The 19,149-nt window shown below is 40.8% G+C and overlaps 1 protein-coding gene across 5 annotated transcripts in view; it reads left to right on the top strand.

Moving 5' to 3' along the window:
• The window catches only part of ARAP2 (ArfGAP with RhoGAP domain, ankyrin repeat and PH domain 2), a 160,749-nt gene that overhangs the window by 98,000 nt on the left and 43,600 nt on the right, over window positions 1-19,149 (top strand). For all 5 annotated transcript variants that reach the window (XM_061584048.1, XM_061584049.1, XM_061584051.1 and 2 more), the window contains 5 exons: window positions 3,269-3,332; window positions 7,790-7,953; window positions 10,117-10,329; window positions 14,265-14,370; window positions 16,378-16,525. In XM_061584048.1, the coding sequence (XP_061440032.1) occupies window positions 3,269-3,332; window positions 7,790-7,953; window positions 10,117-10,329; window positions 14,265-14,370; window positions 16,378-16,525 (695 nt within the window). The remainder of the gene's footprint in view (window positions 1-3,268; window positions 3,333-7,789; window positions 7,954-10,116; window positions 10,330-14,264; window positions 14,371-16,377; window positions 16,526-19,149) is intronic.

Genomic DNA, 19,149 nt, shown 5'->3' with positions numbered 1-19,149 from the left:
CTTCCTTGATGCTATCATCCGAGCTTCCCTTGGAGTAGGCACCCGGAGGAGGGCCTTTGGTCTTGAACGTAGTGTATGGGTGGGTTTGTATCGGGAGACGTGTTCTATCAGGTATTATGGTCCCAAGCCGTGTAAGGCTTTACAGGTCAAAACCAGCACTTTGAACTGAGCTCAGAAACGTACAGGCAGCCAGTGCAAGCGGGCCAGAATCGGTTTTATATGTTCGAACTGTCTGGTCCCTGTTACCAATCTGGCCGCTGCATTTTGCACAAGCTGCAGTTTCCGAACCGTCTTCAAAGGCAGCCCCACGTAGAGTGCATTGCAGTAATCTAATTTGGAGGTTACCAGAGCATGGACAACTGAAGGCAGGTTATCCCTGTCCAATAAGAACGTAGTTGGGCCACCAACCAAAGTTGGTAGAAGGCACTCCGTGCCACCGAGGCTACCTGAGCCTCAAGTGACAGAGATGGTTCTAGGAGAACCCCCAAGCTATGAACCTGCTTTTTCAGGGGGAGTGCAACCCCATCCAGGACAGGTTGGACACCCACCATCTGGTCAGAAGAAACACCCACCAGCAGCATCTCAGTCTTGTCTGGATTGAGCCTCAGTTTATTAGCCCTCATCCAGTCCATTGTCGCAGCCAGCCATCTTTAAATCAAATTTGTCCTGCAGTAATGTTAACATATCAATACAAGTAAAGGAAGAGGATAAAGACAATACTTTCCTGTCCCACTACAGGTGTTAATTTACTCAACAATTCAAAAATCTTGCATTATCACCAGTTGGTCCTGCTGTGAAGGGATAGTTTGCATGCATTTGGGGTCCAGTTGAATTGCCACAGAATATAATTTTGGCATTCTACTGCCATTTAACTCCAACCTCCCCCCCCTTTTTTCACCCATGTATATATTTACAAGACAACTGAGTGTTCACATTCCATGAAGTGGGCTCTGGTCCATGAAAGCTTATGTCATTATAAAATGTTATCGTTTTTGGACCCTGCTGTTTCTAATCATGTGAATGAATTAGAATAATTTATTGGTTTGATTCCAAGTGAAAACATGACACTTGCAAGACTATTGTTTATGTAAAAGAAATGTGTGGATGTGCCTATGGGAGACCAGGGTTCAAATCCCCATGTAACCATGAAGCTCACTGGGTGACCTTGGGCCAGTCACTTCCTCTCAGCCTCATGAAAACCTTATTCATAGGGTCACCCTAAGTTGGAATCGACTTGAAGGCAGTACTTTTACACTTTACATTCAGCTTAGGTAGCACTGTGAGAAAAAAGGCTGAGGGGACAGTTTATTTATTTATTATTTGATTTATATCCCACCCTTCCTCCCAGCAGGAGCCCAGTTGCACAAAGATTGAGGGGTTCGGAGCATGGTCCACAGATGGGAATATAACTATGTCTGTGGGTGGGATCTGTGTTGACTTCAGTCAGTTAGCTCTCATGTTACCATGGTTGGATAGTTATGTTTAGATCATGATGTGTGGCAATAGTGTCTAGTTGAGGCTGCTCTGCAATTTATTCCGTTATTCTGACATTTTCTTACCTGGTAATTTGTGCATTATATTGACATTTCACACAACATAAAAGCTAGTTCCAGAATTCTAATGGAATATAGTGCAAGTTTAGCACTAATTTCTGTGATAAATAATACCAAAAACAATCTGTTTGCAAGGTTGGGAACCTGGAAGATTGCAGGAGTTCTGCTCTAACTGCAGCTGCTCACATGACAGGCATCTCAGCATGCAATGTGTTCCTGCCGTTTAGGCACGCATTTTTTTTTCACCTGACAAAAATTGTACCCGTATTCTGGCATAGACATGGGGAGCAGCATTCCCTTCCTTCTTTTCCCATACACACGCCTGTGTCCGGACACTTACTCAAGCAGTGAATTATGAGGGAACTACAGTGTGCCTGTGTAAAATGGGTGAGGGACGAAAGTAAGATGCTGTTAATTGCAGCTGTGTGAAACACAGTTGCGTAAAATGCCGGTATATCAGCTGAAAAAGCTATTGTTCTTTAACGCAACAGGTACTGCAGTGTTAAAAGAATTTTAGAAATAGGGACAGAAGTGCTACCTTTTTAATCCATTAAACTAAAGCAATCAGCCCCATGTGTGAAAGCAGCCATAGTAAAGGCAATACAAAGCCTGGCATCCAGAATAGCAACTTCAAGAGTTCCAGTGAATGGATGGCACAGGAGGGTGGTGGAGTCAGGCAGTTGCTAGAAACGTGACCTATTTCTCTAAAAGCCCTCATCCCAAAAGACAGCAGAGTTGCATATGGGGTGGCCCTGTGGCTTGTCCAGTTCTACACTAAGTGGGAACATGTCCAGAACATCTAGTTAAGGTGCACCAGACCTCACAGTCTCTTTGTTTGTACACCCATGTCTCTCACTGTCCCTCTGCCATCTTGCTGGAGCCAACCTGAAACAATCAGGTTGAAGCTAGAATGGAACTACAGGAATAATAGCCAATCTGAAACTCAGGTTGAGGCCAAGTAAAAATTCACGGAAGAATGTAATAGTATCTTGATGGTGGTTGGCCCTATAGTAACTGGGAGGTTAGACCTGAAGGATTCAAGTACTAATTCCACTGGTGAAGGTATGTCACAGGGCTTTGGGAATGCAAGTTCCAAATTAGAGATATGAAGAGGAATTTTTACGTTTCTGTTTTTCAAACAGGCTGCATAAAAAAAAATTACATCTTTTTTATGGTTCATTTTGTTATCCAGTCAAGTGCTGAATAGGGGTGGAAATAGGTTAGTTTATTTAATGACCAATTATGTGGAGGAGGGGTATTTGCCATTTCTCCCCTTCCCATGTCTATACAATTCTAGAAGTCATTTCAAGGGACAAAATGCTTGCCCTGTATATCTGAACAAACTTGCTACTTCATAATGGTCAGAGGAGTGCAGTCTGTTTAAGGCAAGATTTATTTACAACCTAAGAGCCAAATTATTTCTGGTGATTTCACTTGAATGTCCTTAATAGGAAACATATTCATTGCCTTACTTATCTTTGTTATTATTCATAGAGAGGGCTGCCTATTTCATCTTTACTAGTTGCTGGCTTCCATTTAATCCTTACCCGGAGACTAATGTTCATTAAAAAGATTTCCAGGCTCAGCTGCTATTGCTGTGTTGCAGTATAACATCCAAAATATTTATTCCACTTTTTAAAATGCTGTGGTGTGTGTCTGTTTTAAACTTCACTTAGGCAATTGTAAGTGTTTTGGTTTCTTTGTCCATTTCTTAGCTATCAGCACCATAATCCAAAATGGAGAAAAAATAGATGTTCTGCTTCTGGTTGAGAAAGGAAGGTAAGAGATGGTTATGGGTGATTGTGGTGATGGTGATTATTTTTCTATATATTGCAAATTAAAAAAACGTGGTTCTGTCTACTGGAGAGACATCTTCTAAATGTGTGGGAAGGGTGTCTGTATTTTCAAATCATATATCTTGGAGATGCATTTTCAGATGTTTCCCCCTAAACACTGGAATGTTAACTGGAGTATGTAAAAAATGCACATCCCTAAATCCAAAATTTTCTTCCAGATTTATATTTACTCAATCTGAAATCTCTCTCTCTCCCTCCTCACACACATACTGTGTTACATCTGTTGGGCACAGCAGGGGCAAACATCTCCTTAAATACTTACATGTGTAAAAGTGTTCATGGGTACATGCTCATTTTCTCATGTCCTGATCAATGTGCAAATGTTGGGAGGGCAGGGTCAGTGCAGCAGGGTCCATATAATATAATAGATGCATGAACAGGACTGTAAAAGACTTCACTTTAAAATTCTAGCTCTATTAAAAATTATAGTGGCAGTTGCCCCAAACTAGTAATCCCTTTTAATAATATATAGTAATATATATATATATTAGTTATTGGTCATGCTGTTTTGAAAGAACCAGCTGTGTAAATGGGTTGGAGTACAAAAAAGGAAAATGCTTAGCAATACTACGTATTGAATAAAAATACAATTGAATAAAATAAATATTTCAGAACACGAGTCTTCTTTTTAAAATGTATCCAGCTAATTCAGGCCCTTGATCTAGCTAGCATGGTCTGCTCCAAGTGACTGCAGCTCTCCTAGGTCTCTGGCAAGGAAATTTCCCAGCCTTGCTGCTTGAGATCAATTTAATTGGAGATAGCAGGGATTGCATCTTGTATGCAAGTTAGGTGCTCTCCTACTTTGGCCTTTTTGTTGAAAGCAGGGATGGCGAACTTGGGACCCTCCAGATATTGTTGGACTCCAACTCCATCCAGATCTAACCAGCCTCACCAATAGTCAGGGATGATGAGAGTTGTCGTCCAACAACATCTTGGGGATGGGCTGCAGAGGTTCCCCATCCCTGTGTTAAAAGTATAATTGGCAGTTGGTCCCAGGCTATGGTCTGAAGACACTTGAGGCCACCACCTTGCTGAAGCTAAGCAGGTCTAGGTCTGGTCAGTGCCTGGATGGGAGACTGCCTGGGAACTACATGTATGCCGCCTTGGGTTCCACGGTGAAAGAAAGGAGGGGTATAAATGTAATAAATAAATTTATAATAATAAGTGTCATAGTATTTTCTACTCTGATGACAGAGTAAGGTGAATCTATTGCAAGAACAAGGGTGATGTTAATGAGTCCCTCTGGAGCAAGCAAAAGAGAAATTCTAAAATACTGCCCTGAGGAAGACATTCTATGTTCAGATCTGGATCTGTCTTGGGTCCAACTATATTTTCTTGCTGCACAATTGTAATATTGTTTTTTGTTCTGTAAAATTGTTTTTTTTGTATTGGCTGAGGTTTATGTCTTCCTTACTTTCTTCATAATTTCTTCATAATTTCTTCATAGCTATAAAACACCATCTTGAGAGGTATTGTTGTATGGTTAGAGTATCTGATGAAGACTTGTGTTCAAATCTCCCAAAAACTATAAATCTCTCTCAAAGCTAACGTACTTCATAGGGTAGTTGTGAGAATAAAGGGGGTGGGGAGAGAAAGAGAAAGGAATTTCTCCTTGAGCTCCTTGAAGAGCAGGATATAAATGTTAGATTAATAAAATCTATTCTTCAACAGTTTAAATCCCTTCCACTTCTACAAATCTCTTACTGGAAAAAGTGAACTGCCAATGCTCTCTTCATATAAATATCACTTTTCTAGTAAGAAACCAAAGTTCTTCTGGCCTTCTGTTTCCTACAAATGTTGGATTTCTGAGAAGTGTCATTTGAGGTTTCCCTTCAGTTCTTTATGTACCCATAAGATTAATCCCCTTCTTTTTTCAACCTTACTTTTTTTTTTTTTATGCTGCATACATTTGGCTTTGAAGAAGGGGGAAATTAAATTGGAAAGTCACAGAAGGGCTCCTCCAACACTTCAGTAACATTCTGAATTGAGTTACAAGAAATGTTTGCCAAAAAAAAGTGTTAGCTGACTTCAATGGCTGCCTCGAGAATCTAAATGTATTGTTTCTGCAAAACTTCCCTGCTCCCTATGTCCATTGTGTGACCAGTCAGCCTAACACTTTCTCATACATTCACAGAGCTATATAAGCTATTTTCAGGCTATGATGTTTGGGTGCTTCTGAAAGAGTAGCATTGGGGTTTATGTGATAGCTTGGTCAAGTTTTCTGTGCTCCTACCAAAATGATGTGCATGTAGAAAAATGCAAGGATGTGCATATCTAGAGTTCAGCTTTTCATAAGCGCATCTCTTGCTGGTTATATTGAGAAATATTTTTTAAATGGACTAATTTGACCAGGGGAAAATAATTGGAGGCCTCTGTAGAAGTTAGAAGGCAGTGCAATTTTTCACACCTGCTGTGTCCTGACAAAATTTGAAGCAGCTTGGGGCATTGTTTAGTTGGTCATAGTTAAGTTGGATGCAGGAATCACATTGTGAATAAGTTAGATCTTTATAAGTAATTATATAAATGTTGAAAAAAAATCTCATGCATGCATACAAATAAATCCATTGTCACTTTCATATCCTGCCCATAAGCAGTGAATTTCCTAGAAAATCGATTGGCTAAGTTAAAAAAGTCCTGTTTCATTTGTGCTCACAGTTTATGGCTTCCTCAGTTCTTTGATGGAGGCCCAAGATATTGTCATGCTGCCTTTTTGCTTATAATCTCACTGCATCATTGCCTTTCGAGCTTCAAAAGAAAAACTACTTTTCTATTCCTGAGTGAACCTATTGTGCCCAATGCCACACTGGATCATGGCATTTAGAGTCTTAAAACTTCACAACCATTGATACATTTTTGAGCCTGTGTAGATATTGAGAGATTCAGTAAGATGACAGGAAGTATCATGGCTTACAAGGCTTAAAATATCCTCCAAATGCAGAAGTTATGAAAGTACATAATATATTTTTATGAAGGGTAATAAAAGCTTCTATCTCCAAAAGGAATATATAGCAGATTTATCAAAAGCATGAATTTTCAGAGCTGGAATTGGTGTTAAGTTATCCAAACTGCATTTTCTTTTTTATTTCAGTGGCAAGTCTAATTAAAATGTTTGTAATTAAGATCATTCTGTGGCTAATGACAAACCTGAGCATCCTGCATTCTTTTCATGCAGTTCCTGCAAAGAGATATCTTATAGAGATGATAAAACTTGAAACAGCATAACAAAAAAAGTATTAGCTTTTCAGTAGTCTTAAGATGAAATTTCCTCTTAGCCTTGGGATGATGGGTTTTGTGGGAAATAAAATTAATCCTGCCACCTGGGTTGCATTGACTTCATTTATGTTTATAATTATCCCTCTGCCTTGTGGCCTGTTTAAAGGGCTGAGAAGGGCAAGTGAAAGACTTAAGTCAACTGCTTGTGATTCTTTGTGTGGAGGCATCTAATACTAAGAACTGGAGGAATAAAAAGGCTAAGATGTGGGGTGGGTGAGTATGGCTTCCCCAAAATGTCCTTGTGGTGGGCCAACTTTCGCCTGCAGGCTGGAGATTCCCCTCCCCTGCTGTACTTTGTAATCTGTTCCAATGCAAATATATCTAGGCAGGCTAGCATAGACCTCCTTTGAATTGGTCAAGTTATTTATTACATTTGTATCCTACCCTTCCTCCAAGGAGTTCAGGGTAATGTACATGGCTCTTCTCTTTCTTTTCTCTTCACAGCTGTTTAAGGTTATGTTGAGAGATAGTAACTGGCTAAAGGCTGCCCAATGAGCTTCATGGCTAAAGTAGGGATTTGAAATTGGAATCTCCCCAGTCCTAGTCCAGCACTCTTAACTATGACACCAATGCTGGCTTGCTATAGTCTATTTGTAACTAATGCTAATGATAAACTTGTGTGCGCGTTAAGCAGCAGTGAATCTCCAGTACCCAGTGACTTGCCTTTCATTCTCATGGAAAAGTGATATGGATGGAAATGTTTCTATATAAAGAGAGACCAGCCAACCTGAGCTATACACCTTTTGTGTATAGCTGCCTTTTATACACTTAGAGAACCCCTTCTTTAGAGGACCTTTGTGTTTAGTTGCCTTCTGCTTCAGACTTGCAGATCCCATTCTTCCCTCCCATCCCCACCCCCAAGCTCAACCCTGAAAAGAAATATTGTCTTGGAAAATAGGGTGCTTCCAAAGGAAGCTCTGTAAATGCTTTCCTGCACTTTAAATGTTGTGGCTATTTTCAGCCTTAGGTTATTGCCAGCTGTTCAGTTGGTTTGCATTCACCTATTCATACGAGATCAGTTGCGCTCTTTTCACTAAAACAGGAACCGCTTTCTCCACTCACCTGCTCATTCCTCCTTTCAAAATATTTTCCAAAAACTTTTTGCAGAACGTTATACATCCACGGCCACACAAAGTCGGATTTCACAGTCTGGCACAGCACAATTGAAAAAGCAGCAGGTACAGATGGCAACGTGTTAGAAGATCAGCAGCTCAGCAAAAATGACGTCCCGATTATAGTGAACAGCTGTGTTGCATTTGTTACGCAGTATGGTAAGTGGAGCGGAGCATTTGTTCACGTTCCTCAAAATCAGAAATGCATCCGGATAGAGTACTTAAGAAGCATCTACATCAAATTACATTAGTTGGGCTTGAGCTGTTATCTGTAAATGCCGCACTTTGTCAGAGGTTTTCACTGTTGCACTAGGTTGTTTGTGTGGCAGTATTTACCTTTTGGGATATACGTGTCAAGGGACAAGATGAAATGCATCTCATTATGAGGAAAATGGGGGTGGAAATGAAAGCTGGAGCTTCTTGGAACCACAAGGGGGCCATTTATGCTTGTTAGATGCAGGATATTATTCATAGCAAGATGAAGGGCTGTGTGGCAAGAAGGCAGTATCTGTTGTTTTATATCTAGTATAAAAACTTAACCCATGCTCTAAAGCTAACAGCCTATAGGGTTATGGCTGTCAAAAGGTGTTCCATAGAACTCTGGACTTGTTCAGCATCCATCATGGATTTCTCAGAAAGAGGATCAGTAAGAAAAGACGGCTTGCCAGCCTCTAGTGCAATCTTCCTTAACTGGTGCCCTCCAGCAGTTTTGGACAACTCCCAGCTAGTAGTCCAAAACTGCTGGAGGGTGCCATATTGAGGAGAGTTGCTCTGCTGATCTTCCACTGCACCGTGAAGCCAGAAGAGAACACTGGATGTGTTGTAATATGCAATCTCTGGATTTGTGGACAATGGAACCCAGGATTTGAGTGTGTGTCCTAGAACATGGCCAAGAGTCCTCTGCAACATGGGTGCCCTTTGCACTTTCTCCAGGCCACTAATCCATGATCTGCTCCTGCACAAACATTTGAATGATCTAATCATATGGGAGGAGGGATTCTAATGTGTGAGAAAGGCCCACTTCATTGACTCCCATTCACATAGTTGCATCATTTAAATGTTCACCTAGATGTATTTGTTCCTATGCAACTACGTAAATTTTTATTTATTTTATTTATTTCATTAAACTTATAGACCGCCCCATAGCCGAAGCTCTCTGGGCGGTTCACAAGACAAGAAACATCAAAAATACAATAAACGTGTAACAATATAAACACATTAAAAGTTTAAAATGTTAAAAAATTAAAACAATATCAGCGCATACAAACATGTTAAAAAGCCTGGGTGAAGAGAAAAGTTTTAACCTGGCGCCGGAAAGATAGTAACATTGGTGCCAGGCGTATCTCCTCTGGGAGATCGTTCCACAGTTCGGTAAATGCCACAGGGCATCATATTGGGGCTCTGTGATGTGCAAGCTAATGTACAAAGAGTAATATGAAGGTTAAAAGGTTTGAAAGCACTCTCCGGTGGAGCAGGAATGTCAAAAATCCATGGAAAGTTGGGACAACATGTGTAATGTACACAATATTGTGTAGTGGTAAATTGTGAAGAGCAGGCATTCATCATGACAGCTCCAAGCCATATCCGCTGGAGACTTCATTGTAATGGTCCCAAGGAGAACCCTAAAAGGCAAACAGCTGTGTTCCCCACCCCCATATAGTGGGTACATGGACACATCAATAAGAAACAGCAATAATACCAATTTTTTTAGGATCAGTATAGCTACAATCTTATGCATACTTTCTGGTGGGTAAACTCCAAAGAACTCATTAGTGCTTGCTTCTGATGTCATAAGTTCCACTTGTAAAATGCTCTTCAGCCAACTGAAATGTGACTTTTAGCTTTTAATTATATATGCATACTATTTGCAAAGAAGTGTTATAATTTAAACTGGCATGAATCATTAAAGATAAGGAAAGAAGTATCCAGCCTCTGATTATTTTCCTCTGATTTTCTCTGTGCTAATCTGCCCAAACTATTTCAGAAGTCTCATTATCACCACATTCGCTTACCAGAGTAAGGAGAATCTGTCAATTACTCCAGTACTCTGGAAAATGACGTAATCACTCCAGCTCTGAAAAACATCCTGGAACTGTGTTCCCCCTGCATCTACTTCACCACTGGTTATACATGGATTAAAGGCACCTTCTGGGCTGCCTCTGTGAAACAACGGTAAAGGAATGATGAAGCAGATCAACTTGGAAGTGTTTGCATTTGTGAAGTAGAAAAAAATAGTGGTTTTTTCTCTCTCTCCATAAAGTATTGGGCTATTTTAAATATTTTTTAATTTTTGAAAAAGTAATGTTATGTTCCTTTATTTAGGTTTGGGTAGCAAAAATATCTACTTGAAAGGTGGGGATCCTTCGCAAGTGAGTGAACTGCTAGAGCGCTTCAAAAAAGATGCAAGAAGCGTTAAACTAAGGGCTGGAACAAATAATCTGGAAGATGTTACTGATGCGCTGAAATGTTTTCTGTCCGAAATAGATGACGCACTTCTTACCAAAGAACTCTATCCATTTTGGATTTCTGCATTAGGTAATGCACTATAATTGCTATAAAGCCATGGAGGCATTGCTTAACTGTCTGGATGCCATTAGGGTCATCCTCCAATTTCTTGAAAGGTTTCTAAGATGCTTCCTTTTTTTGCTGTCACTTTCCCAGAGCACTTTAGATTATTGGGAACAGAGGTGAGCTTACCTTATCATTGCTAGGTTGCAGTAGGTGGTGGGTGTGCCTTTTCTTTCCATTAAACATTTCTCCAGCACTCTGCAGCCTCCCCAGCTGCCTGTGCTTCCTGATTTGAAAAAAAAGGCCCATGGCAGAAACCTTGTGATATCTTCCCCTGAGCGTTAATTGAAGTATGGAAGGCCAAGGAGGCTGGCTACCAAGTTCCCGAGCTTGGTGCAGTCACTGATTTTGTTTTAAAAGGAAGTCTTTTCTTTTACCTAAAAAAATAAATAAATACACGCTCATTTCTTCAGTCAGCATTTTTGAATGGAATTTCTTTTCTTACTCATTAATGGAGATTGGAAAAAATGCTAAAGAAACATTTAGCACAACTCTAATACATATGTAGAGAATGAGCAATCTAGCACACTCTCTTAACATGACCATCATGTTATGATGGTGAAAGTGCAGGACTAATTAGGTAGTTACCACCCCAGTTCTGACCCCAAGCATACTAATTCTGTAGGTAGGTAGGTAGATATTGTGTCTGTATATATGTGTTTGATTGAACATCATCTGGAGTATTTTAATAGAAAGGTACTTAATATGTTGCTTGTCCTGAGAGTGAGTTGTTGAGCTTACTGAAGAGTCTCTTTCAGATGCCCATAGGAGGTGAAAGTCTTGTAGCTGATTTATCTGCTGTCTTTCAGCAACTTGCCTGCCATTACTCATATTCTCATTATGCAATTTCAGCTAAGCTTGTCTAGAAAACAAGGAACCAGGATTCCACACATCTTGGTTGGTTTTGGTAGCCAAAATATGTGCCCGCTATGGCTCCTCTTTTAACGGGGAAGGGAGGGACCTTGTCTCTGACACATTGATGAGCTATGCATATGCTGAGGCTTATTGCAACTGTGTGGGCAACCCTCCTCCTTAACTCTAAACTCAGTGGTAGTTTTTTTCTGTTGCAATTAATTTTGGTGACATTTGGAAGCTGGATGGGTCCAGGGTGTTGTAAACACATCATTACATGATGGGGACGTGCCTGCTGCCCTTAAAGAGGTGGTGGTATAACCACTCCTTAAAAAGCCCATCCTGGACCCAGTAGAGTGTAGCGTACCAGCCAGTTAACAATCGCTTGTTTTGGGGAAAGGTGGTAGAAGGGGGGGTGGAGTAATTGCAAGTGTTACTGGATGGCACTGATTATCTGAATCAACTTCATTCTGGATTTAGGCCTGGTTTTTGTGGCTGAATCAGCTTTGGCCACCTTGATGGATGTCCAAAGAGGGATAGTGGGAGTGTGACCCTGTTACTTCTACTTGGTCTCTCAGTGGCTTTTGATACCAAGTAAAAAACTAGGAGCCTGCCAAATCTTTGCTGGAAGAGTGTTCCACAGCATGGGATTGGTGACACTTTTGGTTGAGGACAGTTGGGCCTCTGTAACATAGGGGGCAACTAACAGCACTCCTCTGGCTGTTCTCAGTGATCAGACTGCAATATAAGAGCTCAGGTGGTCCTTAAGGTATCCTGGACTCAAATTGGTTAGAGTTTTGTATATGAATGCAAGAATCTTGAACCTGGCCTGGTAGCATATGGGTAGCCAGTGGAGATGTTTTAGCAGAGGTTCACATGTTGTTGGCTATCTGTACCCATCAGTACTCTAGTCACTGCATTCTGCACCAGCTGGAGCTTCCAGATGAGGTTCAAGGACAGTCCCATATAGAGTATTGCTGTAATCCAGTATTCAAGGTTACCAATGTAAAGACTACAGCGGCCAAGTCATCCTGATCCAGATATGGCCATAGCTGATGTACCAGACGAAGCTGGTAAAAGGCACTTTTAACCGAAGAGGTCACTTGGGCCTCTAGTGACAAACATGTATCTAGGAGTACCACCAAACCATGTACCTGCTCCTTTAGACAGAGTGCAACCCCATCCAGAACAGGCAACTGATCTATCTTTCGAACACAGGAAATGCCTATCCACAAAGCCTCCATCTTCCCAGGATTCAAACTTAGTTTATATGCCGTCATACAGTCTACCATTACCAGAGCTTACACAACTTCTCCTGGTTCAGATGTTATAGAAAAGAAGAGCTGTATTTCATCAGTGTACTGATGGCACTGTGCTCCAAAACTGATGACCACTCTCAATGAAGTGAATGATGTTGATGAGAACACCAGGGAGGCACTAGAAGACAAGCAAAACCCAGGAGAGGAAAAACCTCAGGTTGCCAAGGTCAAACAAGAAGCAGCAAGCGGCATGAATATCCAGCTATTTTGATGTAGCTGATATCCTCACTATTCACTGCTTCTTGTTTGACCTTGACATCTTGAGGTTTCCCCTCTCCTGGGCTTTGAACAGCCTTGATGCCCTGTGGAACCCCATAGCAAAGGGAGTTGAAGAGCACTCTCCCAGTGCTACTTTCTGGACTCAATTCTGCAGGTAGGAATGGAACCAATGTAGTACATTACCTCCTGTACCCATCCCACACACTCGATCTATGACAGTGTTTCCTAACTAGTGTGCCACCAGATGTTGTTGGACCACAATTCCCATCTTTCCTGACCATTGGCAATGCTGGCTGAGGCTGATGGGAGTTGTGGTCCAACAACGTCTGGTGGCCCACTAGTTGGGAAAAGCTGATCTAGGAGAATACCATGGTCACTGGTATTTTTGTCTGTCTGTCTGTCTAATCTATCCCTTCCTTCCAGTAGGAGCCCAGGGCAGCATTTAGGTTTTTTTTTTTACTTTTACCTAGTTTTTTTTACTTTCAGGCATCTCTTGATGACTTTTTTATGCCAACAGCCTATGCAGTTGTCTACAATTTTCTTGAGTAGCCACTAGCCAGTCATGTTAATGATTGTCCTGTTACTTTTGAAGTTTTTTTTTATGTTACTGTTCTGTGACCTGATGTTTGTGAGAGAATGGTATATAAATACTTTTATGAATAAATAAATAGTGATTTAGAAATCACATCTGCTCAGTGATCATTGAAGCCTCTCTGAGATTCAGTGTGAAGTCAGAAAGATCCCCTGCCCTCCTTCCAAGTCTGAAGAAAACCACCACTCTCCCTGATACTGTGCTGAGTCTCAGTAAGGCTCAAAATGCAGTCAGATGCCTCATTCCTTTCTGACCATCTCTGAAGTCAATACAAGGTTGGTAAGTGACTTTGTTGCACTCTAGGCTATGGAGAAGAGTGGGCTCTCATTAAATACGGTTGCCAGTAAAGACCATATTGGGGGGGGGGGGAGCAGAACACAAAGCAGGTTGTTGGAGGAAGAATGGGGAAGCATTATGCAGTTGAGGAGGAAAACATTATTTCTAAAACCTGTTTGAGATACCATGTCAGTTGTTAATGGTGTAGTTCAAGAGGGATGTATTCTAATCAATATTGTGACCTCTCAGTAACCTTCTCTAAGCAGTGAAAGTCTCAGTTTTCCATTCTATCTAGTTGTCTATCTTGTCTATTTGTATTTTAATCATCTCTGCCTATTAACCATATACATGAGCAAACAGAGGAATCTGCTTGACAGATAGGTACCTTGAGACTCATTGCAGGCAGTCCTTGAATACAAAAGTTGCAGGGAATATCCTCCTTGTTTCCACAATTGTTTTCCTTCAAACATAATGTGTTGAAAGAGAATTATCCATATTGTGTCTGTGAAGTGGGGGCTGATTGGCTGAACAGGAATGTTAAATGACTAGATGCTGTTGAGATGCCAGATCAATATCCTTCTCTTTTGGACTACACTGTCATTAATGTTAGGTAATTAATTTTTCCCCTCCCACTTCTCCCTCAGATACACTAGATGAGAAAGAGAGAGTGAGAAAGTACAGCACTTTTATTCGAACACTTCCACCAGTCAATAGGGCAACTTTGGCAGCTTTAATGGAACACCTTTACAGGTCAGTGTGTCGGTAAATCTACTGAAAGAACACATATCAGAGAGCACTAAAAAAAAAACATGTCAAAGCTCTATGAGGATAGATGAATGTCAAATATGCCTGATAATGTTCAAAAAATATTTATGCATTATCTCAGAAATCTTTGAAATGCTCAGGAGGCATTATCGTCATTTCCCCTGCCTTTCAGGACACAAATCCTTCCAAAGGGGCTTGCAAATAACATCAAAACACATTAATAAAACCACAGTAAACAATATCAAAATATAGCTAGCCATCAGGATTGCTAAATGACTAGTAGACATGGGGATCTGTGCAGGGCAGTTGGTAGTAAATGGTCCTCTGCAATGGGTGGGATATATTATTTTTGTTAGCTATAATAAGCAGTACCTGTAGCATACTGTTGCAGCATGGAGAACTTCTGTCAGCCAGGCCCTCCATGTCTGCTGGTATCTTCCCCTTGTGCACAGGTGGCACTGTTTTGGTTACATAAAGAATAGGAATTGCCCCTGAATGTTGGAAATGGTGATAATGTAATAATAGTCCCTGTATTACTGATGCCAAGCTGAAGTTGATAAATTGGTGGCTTGTATGAGACTATGTAGTGAACTCATAGGCGAGGCAACATTTTGAACTGGGGTCTTTCTGGTTCACAATGAAATGCTGCTTCCAGTTCCCAATTTAGACAGCTTATTGAGGAGATCATGATAGATGGTATTGAAAGGTCTAGGATAATCAACAGGTTGTGTATTTTGCCCTCAAAGGGATTAGCAGCTGATTGATAGTTATTTAAATCTTCAGGGTCTAAGGTAGGTTTCTTCAGGATCAAGGGTACATATGGGAGGCCACAATTGTCCAAGCACCATGTCAATAATTTCAAGCCTCAGCACTGAAATTCATCCAGTGCTTTGATTTAGGACAGCGTTTCCCAACAAGTGGGCCACCAGATGTTGTTGGACCACAATTCCCATCTTTCCTGACCATTGGCAATGCTGGCTGAGGCTGATGGGAGTTGTGGTCCAACAACATCTGGTGGCCCACTAGTTGGGAAAGGCTGATTTAGGACCAGACCAGTCTCTGAATACCTTCTAATCTTGGCTTCCAAGTCACAGCTGATATAAGGGTTTTTTCTTCCCCAAATGCTTTACAAATATGTGACAGCATATCAAATGAACCAGATTGCAACAGGCCCCGAACCACCCTAAAAATCTCCACCAGACAGCACTACAAGGATGGCAGAGAATAATTTCTTATTTGCTGCTATCACTGCCACAGAGTGTGCTCAAATAATGAGCTCTTAGTAGTGTTTTATCAGACTTGCAGTGAGTTTGCTGTCACATTTGAAATTTCCCGAGTCATCTTTGTGAACACTGTTGGTAGACAGACTTCTGAGCTAGGTTGAATGTTGCTCTATATCAGCATTAATACAAGCCCAGTCCACTTTCTGAGATCCTCACATTAATTTTTTTACAAAAATATCTTTCTTATGGTTCCTTATGGTTGTGAATATATGAAATCTCACAAGGTTGGTGGTGGTATGTTTTTGCTTAAAAAGATTGCCAGTTGTCAGAAGGTGGGGCTTTATGCCTAGAGTATATCTCTTATAACATGATGGGGAGAAGCAACCAGGATTGGCATTCCCTGTCTTGGCCTGCTTTCAACTTTCCCAGGACACTTGCTAGGCCGCAGTTTCAAACAGTCCTGTGTCCAGGCTTAACTGAATCCCTTGGTCCAGCAAAGGCAGTTCCTCTGCTGAGGGAGCAACTTTGCCATGCTCTAATAATCTATGTAAAGGCAGAACAATCTGTGTAAAGACAGGCAGCATGAGAATTGTAAGTTAATAATATAGGAAAAAACTAGATGCATAATTTTATTTTAATGGAAGCCTTCTTTTGAGTTGAGCTGTCATGTTGGAAATGCATGCTATGCCTTGGGGATGGGAAGGGGTCTGCACTTACACAGACCAGTGCTCACTGAAGCATTCTGAATGGATTTATTAACTTTAAACAGGGTACAAAAGTGTTCAGAAATCAATCACATGGATCCTCACAATCTAGCAATGGCGTTTTCATCATGCTTGTTTCAAACGAAAGGACAAACCAGTGAAGAAGTTGATGTGATTGAAGACCTGATTACAAATTATGTGCCTCTCTTTGATGTAAGTATCCAGCATATTTATCAGATTTCTCCAGTAATATAATTTGGCAAATGGATGAAAACATAAATGTTGTATTGCACAAAATTTGCCTCTGTTCGGTAGTGCTTTCAGCAGGCCTGAAAAATGCTTCCTCCACCCCAGTATACACCATTCTTTGTTTTTCAGCCCGAAGGATTGTGACTCTGCATTTTCCTTTAGAAACTGGACTGACTGGGAGAAGCTAAACCTATGTTTTTAGGTTGCTGTGAATATTGTCATTGCATCCATTGTCATCCATCTAGGAAACAAAATCCTCGATGGTAATCTTAGTACATGATTACCTCATTCAAGTCATTCTCATTGTTCTTGATGTAGTATTAGACAGCCACAAGAGTGGCAGTATACTATAGCCGGCGTGGATTTTTCACATTCCGCAGTATTAAATTGAAAATACCCTCCATGCCATTCTGATGCTTCCTATAAGCTCATTTCAAAACAAAACCTTACAAAACTTATAGTCCTGAACTCAGAAACGCTTGCTTAACAACCTTGTAAATTTTCATGGCAATACACAAAACAGTCAGAGAGAATAAAGAGCTCAAAGTCTAAAAAGAGCACACACAAAAAACCCAGAGCCCCTTTGGACTTTTTTCTGTCAGAGTTCTCATAATCTATTGAAATTTATTAAAAATCAGCCATGTTCACAGAGGACCTGTAATCCTGTTAATGACCCTTCCCCATACTCTGACCGTCATCTTCTGCAGTTTAAACGTTTAAAAAATGCCTGGCTGATGTATAATTAATTTAAGAAATTTTGGCTGGAACCCAATTATAACATCGGGCATGCTCAGTAAGAACCAACTGTTCTAAAAGGCAGACTCACTGGCTTGCCTAATCAGGGGGGCCACACCCACACCAGACTTTAATTTCACTTGAGACACTCATGGCTTCCCTCAAAGAATCCTGGGAAGTGTAGTTTGTGAAGATTGCTGAGAGGAGACTCCTGTTCCACTGAGAGAGCTCCAGCGGCCAAAACTAAAATCAATAGTAGGGAAAACAATGGAGAGAAGAAGGCAGAGAAACCAAGAACAGAAACAGGAACAATCTACAACCGAGGATGAGGATTGTTGGGGTTTTTTAAGTACATTGGTGACAATATAGCTCTCCCTTTAAAAAAACTACTGTTGTTGTGTACCTGAAAATGGAAATGGACTGCCTTCAAGTTGATTCCAACTTATGGCATCCCTATGAATAGGGTTTTCATGGTAAGCAATATTCAGAGGAAGTTTTCTATTGCCTTCCTCTGAGGCTGAGAGTCAGTGATTGGCCCAAGGTCACCCAGTGAGCTTCATGGCTGTGTGGGAATTCGAACCCTGGTCTCCCAGGTCGTAGTCCAACACCTTAACCACTATACCACATTGGCTCTCTCTTGTGTACCTAAATAGCATTTTTTTAAAAAAATAAATAGTCATACTAACAGACAAAACTTAAGTGTCTGTGTGGTAGGGTGAGAGATCTCCAATGGAACCAATACTGTATACAGCCAGGGCAGGAGTTGGGTTATTGGCGTTTTATTCAACCCCTCCAGCAGTTATAGTTTTTTCTTAAAACTAAGTTTCCCCACTGACACCAAAGGGAGTAAGTGCCTATGTCATGTCCATCCTGGTCTACATTAGGGTCCCAATCTGTGGATGTTCCAGGGGATTGAGGGGACTCCAGCGGTGGTGGTAGATCTACACCAGCAGAGCTTTCCAGCGGCATATCAGGGGCCTTTGAGGTGGACATGCTAGAGACACACTTATGCCCATAATAATTCCTGTCAGCCAGACTTCAGTAAGGGTTAAGAATGCTCCTTAAATCTTTTAGCATGAACATCAGTTACAGTCTGTTTATTGTTCATCATCATCATCACCATCCACATTTCATCTTGATAGGTCCTCAGATTGTTTCACTGTAAAATTGTAATAAAATCTATTATTATTTATAAAATTTGTTATTTCCCTTTCTTCCTTTGGGTAAAGTACCCAAAGTGATGTGCAGCTCATAGACAATAAAAACAGCAAAAATAAAACTGTACAAAAAAGCAACAGCTAAACTACCTGCATGTCAATTTGAAATGCCTAGAAGGGGATAAACAGATTTCCGTCTGTGCTTTAATTACATCAATGAGATGACCTATGAGCCACATTAATATTCTAATATAGAATGTAAGATCACAACAAAACAGGCAGTAATAAAAATCAAATGCATAACAGGGTGTACATACACCAGGAAGTGTGTTTGTGCAAGTCATGTTAAAATGAATGACAGCTGTACAAGAGCACTCATAGTTGTGCTCCTGTATGGCTGCTGTTTCTTTTCAAAGGACTTGTTTGTGAGCTTTTGCCCAAAACATGTAAAAGCAGTAGGGGTTGAAGGCAGTTTCCATAGTAAAGTAAAGAGCAAGTAAAGAGGTTGTGTCCTTGATCTGGACATATATCCTTCTTACCTTAACCCATCTGGGATCAGTTCTTCACTCCTATAAAGGAATTATCTTTTTACATATATAGTGCAGTTAGCATCAAATACATATGTTGTATGTTGGATCGGGCACAAGCAGATGCCCAGGATGTAGAACAGAATAGTGACAGGCTAGATCCCAGTTG

This window comes from Rhineura floridana, chromosome 9 (genome assembly GCF_030035675.1).
Source record: "Rhineura floridana isolate rRhiFlo1 chromosome 9, rRhiFlo1.hap2, whole genome shotgun sequence".
NCBI classification, from domain to species: Eukaryota; Metazoa; Chordata; class Lepidosauria; order Squamata; family Rhineuridae; genus Rhineura; species Rhineura floridana.
The sequence above is the reverse complement of the archived record's forward strand: the minus strand, read 5'-3'. Positions and strand labels throughout refer to the sequence as shown.